Source organism: Aquarana catesbeiana, linkage group LG02 (genome assembly GCF_042186555.1).
Source record: "Aquarana catesbeiana isolate 2022-GZ linkage group LG02, ASM4218655v1, whole genome shotgun sequence".
NCBI lineage: Eukaryota > Metazoa > Chordata > Amphibia > Anura > Ranidae > Aquarana > Aquarana catesbeiana.
In genome coordinates this window covers 181,684,526-181,700,735 of record NC_133325.1, presented here as the reverse complement: position 1 = coordinate 181,700,735, position 16,210 = coordinate 181,684,526, and the positions used below count along the sequence as shown (strand labels likewise).

Below are 16,210 nucleotides of genomic sequence, written 5' to 3'. Positions count from 1 at the left end.
TACTTCACGGGATATGTGACACTCCATCTTCCTTTATGATAGTTGTCTCTTTTGGGTGCCCCTGATGATGTAATGCCAGCCCCCCCCCCTCCTCATCTGCCTGGGAAGAATGGAGGATGGCAGGGCAGACTGAAGCGACAAAATGTAAAAATAAAATTAAAAGGGATATTCATGTGGTGGGGAGATTTGTATGTAGTGTACATACATTTTTTTTAAATGTAGCGCTATACCCAAAACAATATATGTCAAGTCAAATATGCGACTCTAGATGACATGCAATATTAGAAAAGACATATTAAATAAAATGTAATAAATGCATAAAATGCAAACTTCCCATACACTGGCCAAGCTTGTAAATATTGATCAGCCTCAAACCAATCAAGTGATAAAATTGAAAACCAGTGTCCAAAGATAATAGTCCCGCTTCAAAAGTGAATTTACAATTCCCACAAATCCATGTGAACGTTACACTCTTTAAAACCATGCCAATTTCTAGATGCTAACACCTTTAGACGTGAAAGCAGCCAAATATGAAGCCTCTTACTAGACTGCAGTGACTATTAAAACAAAATGATCAGAAAACACTCTATGTACTTATTGACCAGATTCCAATGCCACTCGTCACCAGAAAGTGTTCACAGCAGCCCAGGATAAAAGACAAAAAGCACAAGCCATGTATAATATGTAAAACACGGTCTATTGTTGGTTCTTGTGCGTGATGGTGTCATGCCCTGGCTATCAGAAATTCACCTTTGCAGCAGGACTATTATCTTTGGACACTGTTTATCATATTATCACTTGAATGGTTTGATATTGGTCAATATTTACGAGATTGGCCAGTGTATAGAAGGTTTGCATTTTATGCATTTATTTTATGCATTTATATCACTTTATTTTAATATGTCTTTTCTGATGTTGCATGTCATATAGTCACAAATTGTAGGTGACATATATAATTTTAGGTATAGTGTTACACTTTTTTGATTTTTGTTCTTTAAGTTTAGTATCACAAAATGTTAGTGTTGGCTGCTTTATCCGGTTTATATTTCTAGCCCGGGGAATATTTCCAGCGCAGATTTTTTTGGCTATGTAATGTACATAGATTTTAAAAGCTTTTTATTTAATGTAATAACAATCTATTATGAGATAATAAATTAACTAGGAGCCTAATTACAAAGACTTCAGCTTAGGCCCCTTTCACAGTTGTGTGATTTTTTTTCTGTGACTTTGGACATCAGAGTCGCATGACAAGTCGTACCCCATGATTCCCAACGATAACCATTCATATCTGTGGGACTTCAAAGTAGTCCCTGTACTACTTTGGTCCGACTTGGATGCAAGCTGATGTCCATAGACCTCAAGTTTACACAGGCATTCCCTAAAACTGCGGTAACATTGCTCGTAAAATTGACTTTCAAGTTGCGGCAGTGTGAAAGGGGCCTTAAGCAGTTGTGCTAGTTTAAGATAGGGCAGCTCACCTTTATGACCAAGTACCGAGGTGGATCTCGGGCCATTCGAGTAAATTCATTACCCAGTTCCTTGAATGTGGGCCGAACATTTTCATCAATCATCCAACCTAAACCCGGCACATGAGAAAATGTTAGTGTTCCCACCATAAAAAAGCAGTTCTAAAATATACAAACAGTGATCAGCAATTAAACAATATGGTCAGAAAGCACTCTATGTACTTATTGCCCAATTACTCACATTTCACCATGACCATGTAGACATCAATAGTAGAGATAACTGGCTGGGGAAGCCTTTCGCCTTTTTCTAAGAGGTCTGGCACTTCAGACAAACGAATACCTGGATATGGCTCATCTCCAAATGTCATCATTTCCCACAGTGTTACTCCTGCATGAGACAGCAGAAAATACACTTTATAAAAATTATGGACAATCAATCTCTAGGCCAAAATTGGCAGTTTCTGAGAATACTTGCAGCTTCTGTAAGCTTCTTTGGTTTGTTTTAAAATTAAAGACTATGGTCACTGTAGTTTATGTACATTCTGGGAATGGGTCCAATAGTAATAGTGAGTTGGCTATGGCTAATACATAAATATTATTACTTCATCAGGCTCAGCAAAATGAGGTCAAAAGGGAGGCCGGTGTGACACTTACCATAACTCCACACATCACTTTGATGAGTGTATTTGCCAAAGTGTATGCTTTCCAAAGCCATCCATTTAATGGGTGTCTGTGTTAAGTACAATGAAAAAGGAGCACAATTTAGGGGCAGTTATACATAATAAAGTAATAACTATTACACAAAAGGCACAAGATTCAAAGTTATACTTTAAATGTGCATCAGTAACAGTAATGCCCTGTACAAACGACCGGTTTTCCCATCGGAATAAACTCTGAAGGTTTTTCCGACGGAGTTCCGACGGAATTCCGCTCAAGCAGTCTTGCCTACACACGGTCACACCAAATTCCGACCGTCCAGAACGCGGTGATGTACAACACGTACGACGGGACTAGAAATCGGAGGTTCAATAGCCAGTAGCCAATAGCTTCCGTCTCGTACTTGCTTCAGAGCATGCGTCGTTTTTGATACGTCGGAACAGCATACAGACGAGCAGTTTTCCCGATAGGAATTGGTTCCGGCGGAAAAATTTTGAACATGTTCTCTTTCTAGGTCCATCAGAATTTTCGAAGTAGAAATTCTGATGGGGCATACACTCGATCAGAATATATGATGAAAAGCTCCCGTCTGACTTTTTCTGTTGGACATTCCGCTTGTGTGTACATGGCATTAGAAGTAATATGGAAATACAGTACCTGCATATGTGCTCACCTGTTTTGCACACTACTCAAATAGCCCTATTGATCTGATATGGAAATAGAAATTTAAGAACCTAATACACCTGAATGACAGCCAGTGGCGTCACTAGGGTTGACGTCACCCGTGCTAAAAAAAATGGTGTCACCCCCCCTCCCTCCACCAAATATAGTCCCCCTTAGTACAGACCCCCCTCCGCTAACTACAGATCCCGCAGTATAGATTACCCTTACTAAGAACAGACCTCCACCCTCAGTGCAGACCCCCCCCCATCAGTACAGACACTTCCCCATCAGTATAGACCTCCAACCTCAGTGCAGACCCCCGCATCAGGGTAGAATCAACCCTCTTAGTGCAGACCCCCACCATCAGTATAGAATCCCCCCTTAGTGCAGACCCCCACAGTTTAGACACCCCCCCTTTAGTGCAGACCCCCCATCAGTATAGAATCACCCCCTTAGTGCAGACCCCCCATCAGTATATAACCTCCCCTTAGTGCAGACACCCCATCAGTATATAACCTCCCCTTAGTGCAGACCCCCCATCAGTATAGAATCACCCCTTAGTGCAGACCCCCCATCAATATAGACACCCCCTCTTAGTGCAGACCCCCTATCAGTATAGAATCCCCTTAGTGCAGACCCCCCATCAGTATAGAATTCCCCTTAGTGCAGACCCCCCATCAGTATAGAATCCCCCCCTTAGTGCAGACCCCACATCATTATAGAATCCCCCTTAGTGCAGACCCCCCATCATTATAGAATCCCCCTTAGTGCAGACCCCCATCAGTATAGAATTCCCCTTAGTGCAGACCCCCCCATCAGTATAGAATTCCCCTTAGTGCAGACCCCCCATCAGTATAGAATTCCCCTTGGTGCAGACCCCCATTAGTATAGAATCCCCTTAGTGCAGACCCCCCATCAGTATAGAATTCCCCTTAGTGCAGACCCCCATCAGTATAGAATCCCCCTAGTGCAGACCCCCATCAGTATAGAATTCCCCTAGTGCAGACCCCCTGCACATGTCCATCTACTAATCTACTTAGAGTGTACAGACCTCAGTACAGCGTGGCCGTATACACACAGAGGTGTGTGTCACTTGGGCTCCTCCACCTCACTGGATGTAAACAGAGGAGGAGGCAGCTTCAGTCCGCTCCACGGGGGACACAGAGTGAGCGAGACGAGAGGCACAGGGCAGCGGGCGGTGTCAGCGGTTCTGCTATACATGGGTGTCACCCCTCTGGCGGGTGTCACCCGGGTGCGGCCTGCCCCCCCCCCCCCGCCCCCACCTTGCAACGCCACTGATGACAGCAGGGGGTTAGAAGTGGCTATTTCCACATCAGATGCCCACAGCTTTGATGCTGTTTTGAGCTTTGTATAAGGCATTTGTGTGCAAATGCAGACACCTCCTGCTAATATAATTGCTTTTAGTCCTAGGGGATCGACACTGGTACTGTTCAATATAGAGCTACTGGTGCAGAGAATGATACCCTAGCTTAAAGTGGTTCTAAAGGCTGAAAGTTTTTTTTAACCTTAATGCATTCTCTGCAAACAGGTAAAAAACCTTCTGAATGCATCTCCCTCCCAGCCCCCCCCCCTTATATTTACCTGAACCTGATCTTAATCCAGTAATGTGCATGAAAGCAGCGGCTCGCTCCTCGTAGGCTCAGAGACAATCACAGCCAGTGGGGAAGGATCGGGAGGGGTAGGCTGGGGGGGTGTTGGGGGTGGGCCAAGCCACGCTCTGTGTGCCTATGGACGCACAGAGCTGGCTCGGGAGCAAGTCCACATGAGTGACCCATAGCAGGCGGCTTGCTATGGTGGGCACTCAGCGGGGGGAGGAGCTAGGAGCCGAGAAGAGGAGGATCGGGGCTGCTCTGTGCAGAACAATTGCACAGAGCAGGTAAGTATAACATGTGTTTTTGGGTTTTTTTTAATTAGGGTTTACAATCACTTTAAGGTCTTCTTGACTTTAACCTTCCCTGTAACTTTAACAATTAAGCTGACTGTTGGGCTGAATGAGAAAAATCCATAGATTTCCCCATCCATGCTAAACAGTGTAGATGGACAATTCTCTTGCTACTGGCTATTGTATTTTGACAGCCCGCAACCTCAGCTGTTAGAATACCAGAACAGTTTACTTCAACTTATTGCCTGAAGTCACTGTTCAGTTGACTTTTTTCCCACCCAGCTGCTTCGATTTCGAGTCAGGTGGTGTTAGCAGGGCTATCCACAGCTCAAATTTTGACCACTACACAGGAAATAGCCAAAATTCAAACTGAGTATGGCCAGCTTAATTGTCAAACAAATTCTTCATGTAATTTTAACACCAATATACTGTTAGGTAAATTTAAAGTCCAACTCCAGAAACGCATAAAAAGGTACCCCAGCAGGTGCTTAGAACAACAAAAAACTCTTGCCTGAATACTCACCTCCTCCCCAGTGGTGTCCCCTGCAGTAATTCCTTTATGCCACAAGATGTCCTCAGTCTTCTGGATTTAATGATGGCCAGCTATGGCACCCTGCCCTAGGTGTGCGCAGCCTATTGCATTAGGGTGTGCACCCCAATGCTCAAACACACATGCACTCACTATGCTCATTCAGAAAAGGAGGGGGCCAGTAAATGACATATTTACCAGTCCCTTCCCCTACTGTCCATCCTGAAACATCCCAGTGTGCCCGCAACAGCAGCCGACAGGAGAGGAAAGGAGGGAACCTGGCAGCACTAGGCGAGGGTTCCCGGGTAGCAGGGGAAATCTGCTTTGCACGGGGTGTTTAGGGTGTGCTCAGGCACTTCTGGCACACCCCATGTGCATGCCTATGTACCCTGCATTCACATACAATGACACAGAACGCACCACTGGCCTTTACTGGTCACCTCTCCTGTGCTTGTATTCTGTGTGCTGAAGGCTAGCCAAATCATTCCTGTGCCAACAAGATTCTGGTGCTGTCTTACACTTACTGATGCACTTTTAAGGTGATCACATGGATATCTTAAGCTATCACCAGAACAGTATTTGCATGAATGGTGCATGCTTCACAAGTAGCCAATCTTGTATGGAACTGTACAAAACAATACTCTGTTAATAAAGACAAGGTGCAGTGTTTCCAACCGTCAGTATTTTTACTGGCAGCCAGTAAAAAATGGGCACGTTCCTCCTGCCAGTAAATGCCAGTAAGAGGAAAAGGTTGCCAGTAAATATTATGGCTGTGACGCTTGGTTCGGAACTGGGCATGCTCAGCTCGGGTCCGGAGCCAGCCAGGACCATCCAAGTGCCCGGTACAGTGTGTTCAGGTCAAGAGCAAGGCAAGCCAGGAGCGGGACTGTCAGTGCTGTTTGGACTGGAGGTGACTGAAAGGACCACCTGGCATGGAGAGAGAGTGTCACTATGACTCAGGATGGGACGTGTCAGTGATCTGTGCTGCTGCCCACTGCTGTGAGTGACACTGTGAGAGTCCATTTCATGGGCGTGTCTCGCCTATTCTAATTTCCTGCCCCTGAGTCCTGTTCCTGAGCCACTTACTTACTATATTGAGAATAAAATAAGAAATATTCTTTTTGCCTTAATATCTACCTTAAATCACATTGCTAATTGCATATTGTACTTATTTGTAGCCTAAATACTAAAATTTGCCCTTACTACTGCCATTTTGTAACTTTTGCAAATGTAAGTAAAAACTTGGCTTTGCCAGTAAATTTTGGGTGTCGTGTCAGTAAATTTCAATCTGGTAGGTTGGCAAAACGGACAAGGTGTGAAACAATAAATTTAGGTTTCAGAATATCTCTTGCTGCAGACATGCACATAGGATCCGTGTTTAGCTCCTAGTACATTAAGAGGACGATAATAAAGAACATTGAAATCAATGTTTAATAAATTCACCTTGATTTCATTGTAGCAAAATTTCTTGTCATCTGGATACAACAGATCTGCCACACCAAAATCTGACACTTGAACGTGATTGACTGTTTTCATGAGGATGTTACGAGCTGACAGGTTCCTGTGAACCATGCGATGTTCCTCCAAGTAATACATTCCCTGTACAAAAAGAGAGACACATAAATACAGAAGACAAAAAAAAAAGGCTAGGGCAATTATCGGTTACCTTAATTTTTTTTCCCCAAGAATAACATATGAATTACAAGAACACTTTGCTTTTAGGGCCAGTCTGGTATAACAATTAGAAGAAGCTTTTGAAATATATTTAAATGTTGATCAAACATGTTCCGCAGTACAAATTTACTTTGACTGGAGGGGTGGATGAATAAAGATTTTCTTTGTAATTACTTGGGTCTGTTTATATGACTGCTCCCTAGATCTTTTATTAAAATGAATAATCATATTTTCAGATACTACTTTTGACAACTCATAGTTAAAAGAGAATAAATGTTATGGTAATCAAGTATTAATTATGTTTTAATTTCTACATCCATCCGTTCTTTCACAAAAGGTAGCTATAAAATATTTAACGTTTTAGCTTGATATACAAGTGAGAGTAATCAGCTTGATGAAAATAACCTCATCATATGACAAGTCATTGTACTAGTTCCGTGTTTGCATTAAAACATAACTAAAGGCAGAACTTTTTTTTTTTAGATTTGGATAGAGTGATGAGGGTTTAGTACAACTGCCAGGTGTTTGTTGCTGTCTGTGTTCCCCTTGAGGGAGATTCATCCTGTTTGTCCTAACCACAAATGTCACCTGGGAATATAAGTTAGGATAAATCCAAAATATGAGTTCCCACCAGAAGAGGAATAAATGGGAAATCGTCAAATGCTAACCCTTGTTCCTGTGACAACTGTCTAAGATAGAGTATTGCCCACGCTGGATAGCATCTTTTTTCCTGTTGAGTCTACAGGACATAAAGGGAAAATTTCCTTAACGAGAGACAGATTACAAAAACTGACACCGTTTGAACACTCCCCTATTCTATCTACGATGGAAACAAGTTTTGACTTATATACTTTAAATGTGCAGTGACCCTTTGAGGGAGTATCTCCCAGGGCTTTTTTTTCAGGGGGAACTTGGTGGAACTCAGCTCCACCACCTCTGGCTCAGACCCTTTGGTGCCTGTTCACCACAATCACTTGTAAACACAGAAGTCTGATTTCTGTGTTTACAAGTGACAGCTCTGCACTCTGTATTTAATGCAATCCTGGTATTTAATGCCCCTTTAAGACCCTCCTACTGTTTTCGTGAAATTTGACTGAACACACCCACTATTTGATGTGATTTGGAGGGTGTGTGTAGGGGGAGGGGTTTTGGGGGGCCGTGGTTAAGTTCCAGCACCTATTGTTTGAGAAAAAAAGCCCTGGTAGCTCCATACATAGGGGATGCACAGGGCCTGCTGTCCTGTAGAGGAGCCATAGTGACAAACCTACAAAGTACATGTTTTTTGTGTAAAATATATAAAAAAAGAGTTCATGTAATGCATGGGGGTGGGTGTCAAAAAACAACAAACAAAAACTCCAAGCTCAATTACCAGCCAGCCTACAACAAACTGAATTGACCCTGTCTAACAGTTCACATTAGAAAGGGGTTTAATTTGCACACACTTGCAAATATATGCGTAAGCTGCAGCGTGTCCTTCGTGCTGTTGCTAGGTGTCCAGTGTGTCCCTATAGCTTTAAGGAGGGGTGGGCTCCTTCCAGGCATACCTGCTCTTAATCTATCCATTATTATATATTTGCTCCAACTCAGGAGACTCCCAAATTATAAAGTTAGGACTAAAGTACACTGGGGTGCCATGACATGGCCGTTGCAGCTTGCAGCTTACGCATATATTTGCAAGTGTGTGCAAACTAAACCATTGGTTTTTAACATGAACTGTAAGACAGGGTCAATTCAGTTTGTTGTAGGCTGGCTGGTAAGTGAGCTGGGAATTTCTGTGCTCCCTGCTGTACAGGCCAGTTAAAGGTTGGGGGATTGCCATTTGTTTATACTACAGGGGGGACGGGGGACTGCAAGCCTTCATTTTGCCTAATACCTGGCGTTCAACAATGTATATTTTTTTTAGCAAGCGTCATCATTTGTGTTAGAGCAGGATTAGATTTGATTTTCTTTATGTTTAGATGTAGTTATGCAAAGAAGCACTGATCCCAATAATGAAGAATTTGTGATATTTCTATCATGCTTGGATTATTTTGATGAGCAACTAGGTGGTCAATGCAAACTCTTCACACATCTGATGCATACTTTATGCATCTTTGCACTGACACTCACTGCTAGGCTCTCCGGAAGTGTTCCTCGTACATTCATTTTTTCTTAGAAAGCATGCTGTTGTTTCCACACAGTTAGTAGATCTCACCTTAGCAATCTGCACACACCAGTTAAGCAGCATTTGAGGACCAACAGCACTGGTGTTCTTATTCTGGCGAACGTACTGCAGTAATGAACCCATTGGAAGGAGCTGAGTAACCAGTTGCAGCTGTGTCCCTGGACAGATGCCCAATAACCGCACAATACAGGGATGATCAAGGCTTCCCATCGCCAACATATGCTGTAGGGAAAAATTTGAAATCAGGATCATGATCTGAAATGTACACAAAGACTGATGACCTTTTGACATATTCTTCATTGGCACAATGACAATCATTGAAACCTTTCATCTACACTTTAAATAACTATACAATGAAATACTTAAAAAAAAAACTATTTTCAAATGAAAGTACATTTTTAATCATATTTAATTTTAAATAACTTTGATTCAATTAAATTTAGATTTTAGGCTAAGTCTAAGAAATTCAGTAGGTGCAGCTTCTACTTGGCCATAAGTTAATGGGATCAACTAAGACTACTCATTCTTGTTATGCACAAATTGTGCTTTTACAGAATAAACTGGGATATCTCTTCACAACCCTTTTTAATTCTGTTACCTGATGTTAGAACCTATATTAAGGTTTTTAGGTTTACAGTAAAAGAACAAACTATACCCATTAAATTAAACAGTTGAACTTGCCTGCCAACGATTTTTGTATGACATTATTGAGGGGCTCCTATTGTTAAGATTTTGCTGATAATGTCCTGCAGCTTAAGGTGTCCCTGTATCAGGGCTGGGCTCAGCCCTTCCTTCTCTGAGCTGGCCGCTCAACTGTCGGCTAATTGCCAGCTCCCATTTCTCTCCACAGGTACTCACCTGTTGATGATATCCTGCTTGTCTGTCCTGCCTACTTAAGCTGTCCAGTCCAGAGGAGCTCTGCCTTCGCCTTAGTCAACATCACAGAGACACTCTCCTGCATTCCTGTTAAAAAACTTGCTTGGCTGACATCCCTTCTGGCTCCAGTTCCTGCTTGCTGTTTGACTACTCTCATCTCCGGCTCCCTGATGTTTGGCTTGTCTGACTATCCATTCTGGTTCCTGAACTTTGGCTATGTTTTGACTACGTTTGTTCTATTTACTTTTATTATTAAACAAGTGTGATTTAACTGTACTTCTGTCTCTGTCTGATTTCATGGTTTCTGACACCCTGGTTAAATACTTTTATAGCCACATTCTATGTGTTCACATCAAGTAACCTAATTTTGACAAGTACAGTATCTCACAAAAGTGAGTACACCCCTCACATTTTTGTAAATATTTTATTATATCTTTTCATGTGACAACACTGAAGAAATGACACTTTGCTACAATGTAAAGTAGTGAGTGTACAGCTTGTATAACAGTGTAAATTTGCTGTCCCCTCAAAATAACCCAACACACAGCCATTAATGTCTAAACCGCTGGCAACAAACGTGAGTACACCCCCAAGTGGAAAAGTCCAAGTTGAGCCCAATTAGCCATTTTTCCCTCCCCGGTGTCATGTGACTCGTTAGTGTTACATATTAGTCATACACCAAGAATTTTTAAAAAGTGAGAATAGAACTTACAATTAATTATTAGGCTTTTCTAAATAACTGAACTTTAATGTTTATCAGGATTTTATTTTTGGGTCCAATTAATCACATGAAAGTAAATCTATCATACATTTAGAAATAAATGATGAAAATAATAAATATCATTATTACAGGCACTTATATAGTGCTGCCAATTTACGCAACGCTTTACATATTTTACATACATATATATATATATATATATATATATATATATATATATATATATATATATATATATATATATAATGGAAGTCCGCTGCAGGTAAGTGCTACTGCTAGGTCCAGGACCCCCATCACCCCACCTGATGAGCTGACATTAAAGGAACATTCTGTTCTCCCCTCTTGTCAGTATCTTCACTATATTGGACTAGCTTTAGTCCTCTACACAGTCTACTGTGCAGAGGGTTACAGAACCAACATAAAACACATAAAACAGAGGGTTCTACTGTGCAGAGGGTTACAGAACCAACATAAAGACAATTTTTTTTTTTTTTAATATACTGTTCATCTGATTAAACTTTTTTTACATGCCTAGAATTCACTTTTAAAGTTAACAAGGAGGATAGGTACATACAGTATGGTCTTAAACTGAAATTTCAGACATATTTGAGCTTTTTGTGTCTCTTTCAATAAATTAATTTCTAATTTATATTATGACAAGAACATATATATTTTTTATGCTAAAACGGTAAATGTAATTAAAGCCTGTTCATTTGTTGAGGTTTAAAAGGATAAGGATATCTCAATGTTTGCTTGAGCAACACCTGTATTTTTTGTAGCTATTTCTCTGCTTTGTTAAAGTGTATCTAACCCAAAAACAAAAACTGAATATATTGAAGCTTACCAGTCCTTTGATGAGGTGACTGCATGAATTTTCTTTTTTCAGGCTTTTTCACTTTATTTTCACATTGTGAAATGCAAATAACACCTTACATCTCCTTAAGTAACTATGCTAACTTCTCCACTTTCTTTATGGAGGAGGCCATGGTTGTCACACAGGCTGAACTTCAAACATGTCTGTCTTTTTTTTATTTCCATTATATGGTGAGTGGGGAGATTAGTAGTTTACAGATAAAATGCTTTTGCTTTTTTGGCAAGCTCAATAGGCATTTCCTGTACTTGCTAAAAATATTCTTAGCCTGAAAAAAAGAAAACTAATGCAGCCACCTTATCTAAGGACTGGTAAGCTGTAATAAATTATTTGTTGTTGGGTTAATCCTTTAACAATTATATAAATTAAAAAATAACATGTAATGCAGTTTTCTATTCTAGTTCACAATATGCTGTAACAATTGTAATAATGTTTTCAAATCAATATATTTGCTGAAATAAAATCTACATGGACTTACATCTGTAACAGCATGGAATGTCTGGGAGCCATTCCGGTCTTGTATAACTTTGATGCTTACTGGAATCTTAACAGAGTCTCCTTCTGGAGTCCAAACACCCTACAGGGAATAAAGTGTGAATGATGAAAAGGAAAAGAAGAGGGCAAGAGAATGAAATTAAAGCAACATACACCCACAGATGTGTATGAAATAAAATATCATACCTTGTGTATGGTGCCAAACACTCCAGCACCCAAGATCTTCAGTTTCTTCAGCTCAGTGCTTTTGAATATACGAGCTTGGACTGTATTGGACTTCTCTGAGGGGTCCATCATTTCAGGACACTGTCGATAATGTTAGGTTATAATTAATTTATTATATATATATATATATACTATACTACCAAGAGTATTGAGACACCTGCCTTTAAACACACATGAACTTTAATGGCATCCCAGTCTTAGTCCATAGGGTTCATATTGAGTTGGCCCACCCTTTGCAGCTATAACAGCTCCAACTCTTCTGGGAAGGCTGTCCACAAGGTTTAGGATTGTGTCTATGGGAATGTTTGACCATTCTTCCATTTGTGAGGTCAGGCACTGATGTGCAGGGCAGCCATCAGAAATTTTGGGGCCCCTTATACAGCTTTAGGCCTGGGCCCCCTGGGGCCTGACCACCAACATTCCTAGGGCCCGCCCACTGGCCACCCCACCAAATCCACCCACTGGCCATCAGACTGAGTCCTTCGGTGCACCCACTTTTATTTTAACACTCTTACAACTTAATGTATGTCCATCCACACCCAGCCTCCTCCATCCCTCTCCGCAATGTATGCCCACCCACGCCCAGCATCATCCACCCCTCTCCATAATGTATCCCCATTCACGCCCAGCATCATCATTCCCTCTCCATAATGTATACCCACCCACGCTCAGCATCATCCATCCCTCTCCAGGATTCTGGGTGTGGGTGGGGATACAATATGGAGAGGGATGGATGATGCTGGGCGTGGGTGGGGATACATTATGGAGAGGGATTGATGATGCTGGGTGTGGATGGGCATACATTGTGGAGAGGTATGGATGATGCTGAGCGTGGATGGGCATACTAGAGGGATGGATGATGCTGGGTTTGGATGGGCAAACTAGAGGGATGGATGATGCTGGGCGTGGATTTGGATACTAGAGGGATGGATGATGCTGGGCTGAATGGGCATACTAGAGGGATGGATGATGCTGGGTGGGGATGAGGATGGGGTTGCATTGTGAAAATGGACGAGGATGATGATTCTGGGTGGGGAAGAGAGTTACATTGTAAAGAGGCTCTCCACAATGTAACTCTCATCCCCACCCAGAATCATCATCCTCATCCATTTTCACAATGCAACTCCATCCTCATCCATGCAACTCCATCATGCCAGCTTGTCAGCCTCAGGTGACCGTGCCCCATCCAAGGAATAATTGAGTGAGTAGAAATCTACAGCATGGGTGGAACATGAAGCAGCACACGCTAACTCTCTGTGACTTGCCCTCCATGCTGTTCTCTCGTATCTGCATGCACCTGAGAGGGCTGGGTCCACTTTCACTGCTAATGAACTGACCATACTCCCTGCCCAAGTCCCTGCCAATCAGATTGAAAACTAACCTATCAGCAGCCAGCATGTTCCGTCTCAGCAGGGAAGGAAGCGGAGCGAGTGCTGGCCTCGATCACCTGCCGGGGGGTGCTAGTGAAAGACGGCAGAGGCTCAGGCTTGTATGCTTCTTTCTCCTTCTCTATTGCGGGCACCATGTGAGCCAGCGGCTGCCTGCAGATGACAGTTTAATTTCATGTGCTGCTGGGGGGAGGCGGGGAGCGGGCCTGGCCAACCGGGCCCCTTGGGACGCTCAGGCCCCTTACAACAGTATTGCCATACCCCCCTGATGGCGGCCCTGCTGATGTGGATGAGAAGGCCGGCTCTCAGTCTCAGCTCTAATTCATGCCAAAGGTGTTCTATCGGGTTGAGGTCAGGACTCTATGCAGGCCAGTCAAGTTCCTTCACCTCAAACTCGCTCATCCGTGTCTTTATGAACCTTGATTTGTGCACTGGTCCAAATGATTTGGTGGTGGGGGAATTATGGTTTGGGGGTTGTTCTTCAGGTGTTTAGCTTGGCCCTTTAGTCCCAGTGAAGGGAACTTTTAAGGTGTCAGCATACCAAGACATTTTGGACAATTTTATGCTCCCAACTTTGTGGGAACAGTTTGGGATGTCCCTTCCTGGTCCAACATGACTGCGTATCAATGCACAAAGCAAGGTCCAAAAAGACATAGATGAACGAGTTTGGGGTGGAGGAACTTGACTGGCCTGCACAGGGTCCTGACCTCAACCTGATAGAACACTTTTGGGATAAATTAGAGCGGAGACTGTAAGCCAGGCCTTCTCTTTCACATCAGTGCCTGACCACACAAATGCTCTTCTGGAAGAATGGTCAAACATTCCCATAGACACTCCTAAACCTTGTGGACAGCCTTCCCAGAAGAGTTGAAGCTGTTGTAGCTGCAGTGGGTGGGCCAACTCAATATTGAACCCTACGGACTAAGACTGGGATGCCATTAATGATATCAAGACAAATTTAGATCCTTATGTTAGTTGCGTTTAATGCATTCATTTCCTGGAGGTCAGGTTTTTTTTTACCTTGACCCTGACTGTAAATTTTTGGAACTGGATGGCAGCTGTAAATTTTAAAACATATATTTACAAAGTACATTAGACAAGAGAGAGATGCTGAATGTGACTTACCTCTTCCCTCTCCAAGTAGCGCCTCATAGCTCGCTTCTTGCGGATTTTCAGCCCTCTCCAGTACAGAAGTGCCAGTAGGAGGCAACAACACAGAACAAAGATGGACGCTACAATTGATATTGCCACAATTGCCTGAGTTTTACTGTAGACCAATAAAGAATTCTGTTAGAAAATCTTAGTCCCTAATTACAAACACTGCTTAGTCAGTTTAATCGTGATGGTGTTTTCCTAGTTTCCCCTATGTCATGATTCATATCATAGTTACTTACTTTGGCTGCATTGCCACATTGTTTCACCAGAGGGCAGTGCAGCACTGGCTTTCTTTATTCCCCAAACAGGTGCAATATTTAAACAAAACCTGTCATGTTATGAATTATGCGGATTGCCATAGCTGAGCTCCTTCAATAACATTAGTTCTCTGGCTTTAATACTTACAGAGTCACAAACCCAGATCAAGTATCAACAAGTGAAGTCAGATTTCCTAGTCCTTATACTTGTTCTGTGTCAGTAACTCAGAAATCACCAAAGCCAATGGGTCTACGTAACAGTCACCCAACTAGCATGACAACAATGGTAACATATGTATGTTTCTCATATTGTTTCTTTAGAATCAGGGCCAGATTTTCATTACTGCAGCCACTAACACCCCTCTGCGAAGGTCACTTCCTATTTGCAGAAACTGTTCTTGTTTTTGTGGTTCTAATTAAGGATGAACAAAGGTTTGGGCCAAATGTGGTAAATGATGTCACCAGCATCCCTACCACTTTGTTTTGTGTGGCTACATAGCAGGAATTTCATGGCTGCAGACGGTTAGGTTGTTGTCTGCTATCATGGGCACAGTTTTCTGTGGGTTTAAGCCTAACTGGGCACATCCCACTGGGTGGCTCTGCAGCTTACGCACGTATTAGCAAATGTGTGCGAACTAAATCCTTGTTTTTAACACATACTGTTAGACAGGATAATTTGATTGGTTGCAGGCTGGTTGGTAAGTTGAGCTGGGAATTTTATTTGGATTTGTTTGACATGCGTCACCCTTCCATGTGCTCCTTGCTGCAAAGGCCAGTTATAGGTTGGGGCAGTTGCCCTTTGTTTGTACTGTTGGAATGCTGGTGAGGGGAAGCACTGGACACCTTTGCTGCCATTGTGCTACGTGCTGGGTGTCTAGTGCACCCCTGTGCCTTTAAAGGAGAAGTCGATCCTAAGCTTGTTTGGCTGAGCTTTTCCTAAGGGTCACAGGAATGCAATTAGTTTTGCACTCCTGTGACCTGTTTTCAGCAGAGTGGTCTGAAGTCCGCTCTCTGCTGACGTCACACAGATCAGTCCAGACACTGCGTCATCCCGACTCTGGATCCACCAGGTGCCTGGTCAGTCCGCTGAGCCACTGAGAGGCTGAAACGGCCACTCCCCGCCCCTCCAAAGCTCAGCGCTCCAGTGAGCATGGAGGAGCAGAGCA

The 16,210-nt window shown here is 42.7% G+C and overlaps 1 protein-coding gene across 1 annotated transcript in view; it reads right to left on the bottom strand.

Annotated features, from left to right (window-relative positions):
* Window positions 1-16,210, bottom strand: part of ERBB3 (erb-b2 receptor tyrosine kinase 3) — a 138,593-nt gene that overhangs the window by 13,044 nt on the left and 109,339 nt on the right. The window contains exons 17-24 of the mRNA XM_073613974.1: window positions 14,758-14,899; window positions 12,206-12,325; window positions 12,003-12,101; window positions 9,087-9,278; window positions 6,662-6,817; window positions 2,121-2,196; window positions 1,708-1,854; window positions 1,479-1,576 (exon numbers count right to left, since the gene is read on the bottom strand). Of these exons, the coding sequence (XP_073470075.1) occupies window positions 1,479-1,576; window positions 1,708-1,854; window positions 2,121-2,196; window positions 6,662-6,817; window positions 9,087-9,278; window positions 12,003-12,101; window positions 12,206-12,325; window positions 14,758-14,899 (1,030 nt within the window). The remainder of the gene's footprint in view (window positions 1-1,478; window positions 1,577-1,707; window positions 1,855-2,120; window positions 2,197-6,661; window positions 6,818-9,086; window positions 9,279-12,002; window positions 12,102-12,205; window positions 12,326-14,757; window positions 14,900-16,210) is intronic.